Source organism: Arachis duranensis, unplaced genomic scaffold (genome assembly GCF_000817695.3).
Source record: "Arachis duranensis cultivar V14167 unplaced genomic scaffold, aradu.V14167.gnm2.J7QH unplaced_Scaffold_165934, whole genome shotgun sequence".
NCBI classification, from domain to species: domain Eukaryota; kingdom Viridiplantae; phylum Streptophyta; class Magnoliopsida; order Fabales; family Fabaceae; genus Arachis; species Arachis duranensis.
Window position 1 is genome coordinate 2,803,076 of NW_026264258.1, and position 4,159 is coordinate 2,807,234.

A 4,159-nucleotide genomic window follows, 5' to 3' on the forward strand; every position below is an offset into this window, starting at 1 on the left:
CTAATTACAAAATTAAAAATAGTATAGAGATCTAATTAAAAAAAAACTTAATTAAAATTTTGATAAATCTATAGAGATGAACAAATAATTAAACCTAATAATAATCTAATCTAATATATATATTATTGGTGACAAGAATGAATGCTGAGGTAACACCAAATGAAGCAAATACAAGGCATTTGATGGCACCACAATAGTGTAAGATATATAAAAAGTATTACACAACAGTTCTTGAGATTTCATTGGATACCTTCATTTTTAGTTTCTTCTCTCATTACATACAGTGCTTGTTATGGTTATTACTTATTACTCCTCTAAATGATGATCCCACTATCACCACCACCCCCACCACCATTTGTCTCTTCTTTGGAAACTGTTACTTATTTCTGTTTTCTTTCACATTCATCATGAATTTAATTTTTATATAAATAATTAATGGTATATATATTATCATATCAGCAAACTAATTATTTTTTAAATTTACTACTTATAAAATTATTTAAAATGCATGAATTTAATCTTTATATTGTTAGGACATCGAAAACAAAAAAGAATGTTTTAGTGTCTTTTTTTTGGGTAAATATTAAAGAGTATGTTATTCTCTTTGTGAATATACAAAAATGTCTTTCTCAATTCGTAACAAGTCAAATTGAGAGTGAAACGGATGGCTTGCGAATAAAGTTTGGATGAAGATTTAGGATAAACCTTTCTCATATTTCTAATATATTATAATATATAATTAAGATTTATTATATATGTACAATAAAATAGATGTGAATTAAACCCACATAGTCTCCTTTTTTAAAACTTTGTAAAACCACGGAGGCAATCACCTTAATTGATATTGTAATATATTTGTTTTTCGTAAATTCTATCTGAAATAAATTAATTTATAAAACAAATTGATTTTGTTGCGAGTAAAGTAAGATAGTAGGGACCAACGAACTATAGTTCAAATGACATAATTTTTTCGTACTCACATAAAAATTATAGATTTAAGTCTCACTTCTAATTTAAAAAAAAAAGTAAAATAGTAAAACTACTGCGAATATGAAAGATTTTTAAGCTTCAGAGGTGTTTTGTTTATTTTAGATTTATAGTGTCAGAATAGAAATATATAAAAGATAAGTGTCAATAATTAATTTTTGTATAAACAGGCTAAAGGTACATCAAGGACTCCAAAATTTTGCAAAAATATTTAGTAACAAAAAAAATTAGCTAAAGTTAATAAAAACTTATTTTATTTAGCATTTATTAATTGCTGTCGTAATTAATAAATAATAAATAAAATAAATTTTTCACTGTTTTTTTTTCTAGTATTACCGAGAATTTTGAATTTCACCTTGACGTTCACCCAATAACACTAACCAAAACCAACATAACTGCCACTGCTAACATAACTAACTAACTAACTGCCACTGATATTTTGATTTTTATTTAATTAATAATTATACTACTCCAATGCAAGCAAGCTAATTAAGAGAAAATCATTATTCAATAATTATTATTAGATGGAGAAACAGTAGACTTTTATATATATGTATATAGTTACTTTTTAAATTTCATTATTAAATTCTCAAATAAATTAAATAATATTTGAACCTTTTAATTATTTTCTATCAATGCAAGTATATTATCAAAGATTAAAAGCGTGTATTTTTCTGAAAAGACGTCCACCACTTGTTTTTTATTTTTATTTTTTTGAGGATTATTCATACTTAATAACATAACTTAGCATTTTGAAAGAAATGATTCAAAATAGAATAGAAGTTGATCAAAGCCTTTTTTTTTAATTCTTAGTAGATATATGTTTCTAATTAAACTCATCATACAGTTTCTTGTTGATAAAAATCATATAAAACAAAGAAGGAACTCATCACACAAGTAGATATATATCTAGTAGAGAATAGTATATAGTATATATCTTTATAATGTTCAAAATAGCCTCATTTTCATAACAATTCCCTAGAGTTAATTGAGTTATTGTTTGAGAATTCATCTCTACCACCGGAAAAAATGGTGGTGGTGGTTGCAATTTGGAGTTTCGTGAACATTCGACGAAGATCGGAGACTTCTTCCTTAAGACACGCATTCTCTTGTAGTAACTTTTCATAAGACTCGGAGACACGATTGAGTTGATCAATAAGGTTGTGATTCTCGTTTCTGAGTCTCATAACCTGCGACCATAATTCATCCAAGTGCTTTTGCTTTCTCATCCTCGATCTTCGTGCCGATTCGCGGTTTGATATCATCCTCCTCTGCCTCCTCTCATCAATGATGTTGAGTTGATTCTCTTCAGCTTCATCCGAAGTTGTTGAATTACTACTAAGGTATGAAGGAGGAACAAGAAGTTCACTATTATTACTATTATACCCTAATGAATGTTGTAGGTAGTAACTTGGAAATTGGGTTAAGAGGGTGTTTAGGTTAATGTTTGAGATATCATTTTGTAATAAGGTAAAGTTTGGTGGAAATAAGACTTGGTTTTCTTGTGATAGGTAGAAGTTATGAAGATTACTCATCTCACTAGGAACCATGCCTTCAATATTAATGAATTTTATTCCAAAAAAGTGGTATCAAATATGGTGATTTTTGTGTTGAGGATTGTATATATGGTTTTGCTTAGAGGGTTGAGATGATAGGAGAATGCAATGGTAGCTAGTGTGATGAGAATTGTGTTGGATTTATAGGAGGTTTAGGATTAGAGAAAAGTGGGCCAGCAAATTTTTATTTGAGGAAAAATAAAAAAGCAAAAGAAATTAAAAGAAAGAAAAGAGGCATGTATAGTGCTACTTTAATTTCAATAATTATTATTTTGGATGTTGCTTCTGAATTCTCTAGTAGTGTAATCATGTGGTGGTGCATGCTCTTAGAGCATCATGGATGAATGATCTTGATATTTTTTAGTTTGATAATGTTAAAAGAGATAAAAAAATCGTAACTTGTTTTATTTAGTATTTATTAATTATGGTTATATTAATAAATATTAAATAAGATAAATTTTAGTTATTTTTATTTGTTTTTTTATTATTAAATATTTTTGTTTTTAGTTATGCTTAAAGGTAAATTATTAATTAATAGTACACAAAAAGAAAATCATTTATCAAAAGTAGATAATAATTTTTTGAAAATTTATTAATTATATAACACTCAATATTTTGTAAAATATTACCCTCTTTTACATATATATGAGATATGAGATAGTGATATAGTGATCTCCCCTTTAGAGAGATAAGTATAAACATAATAAATTAAAAAAATGGTACATGTATTGTCTATATACTTTCCCTTATAATTTAAAAAGAAATAATTTACTAATGCATTTTGGCACAAGATTATAATAAAAGCTAGCCTACTATGATAAAGAGAAGTGGATAATGTAGTGGGTTGGGAGGAATATAGTGCTTATAAATTCCATGAATAATTTAATTATTTAATTAACTGAAGAAATGAAATAGTTAACCTAAGAAAGGTGCCAATTAAGGTCAATCCCATATATATAAGAATTTAATGTTTTTTTTCTTATTATAAGGATCCTATTCCCAACTCCTTCAGAGGCATATATAATTCTGAAAATTAATTTAAAATTCTTTTGTAGCCAATAACTCCTTTTAATAGATGACGCAATGAAGGCCAGTTTAAAAGGTAATAATCTATCTTAATTGGAATTGAGATTTGATGATCATTTAATTTAATTATAATTGTGATGACTCATAAGCCACTGACATGTATGTACGAATTGGAGGGACCCATGCAAGATGGTTGGATTGAAATGAGTTTTATTTTTATATATAAATTGTTTTTATCAATAATTAATTAGTTAATTACTAGTATTTGCAATTTATTAGATTTTAACCTATACTTATGATTTTTCAATGGTTGAGCCTTCAATTATTTTGACAGATTCATCGACCAATTATGTTGCAAGAAAAAATATCGTTTACCGGTTTTATCATTTTGGTAGTTGTTTTTTTTATGAGAAAGTATAGGGGACCAATGATCTAAGTGTACAATGTGTACAATGAAGGTTTAGAAAGTATTAGAGATATGATTATTAGTGTTACATTGTCCTATTAGGTTACGTTTTTGGGATGAGTGGTCTTAGGACATGGTATTTGAGTTTCATATCTGAAAGGTCAAGAGTTCGAACTTTGGTGAA

General features: G+C 26.9%; 1 protein-coding gene across 1 annotated transcript; it reads right to left on the reverse strand.

Annotated features, from left to right (window-relative positions):
- Nucleotides 1-1,838: 1,838 nt before the first annotated feature.
- LOC127743966 (basic leucine zipper 43-like) lies at nucleotides 1,839-2,639 on the reverse strand. The gene has a single exon (XM_052256227.1). It carries the CDS (start codon nucleotides 2,535-2,537, stop codon nucleotides 1,953-1,955), a length of 585 nt encoding a protein of 194 aa, XP_052112187.1. The 5' UTR covers nucleotides 2,538-2,639; the 3' UTR covers nucleotides 1,839-1,952.
- Nucleotides 2,640-4,159: the final 1,520 nt, after the last annotated feature.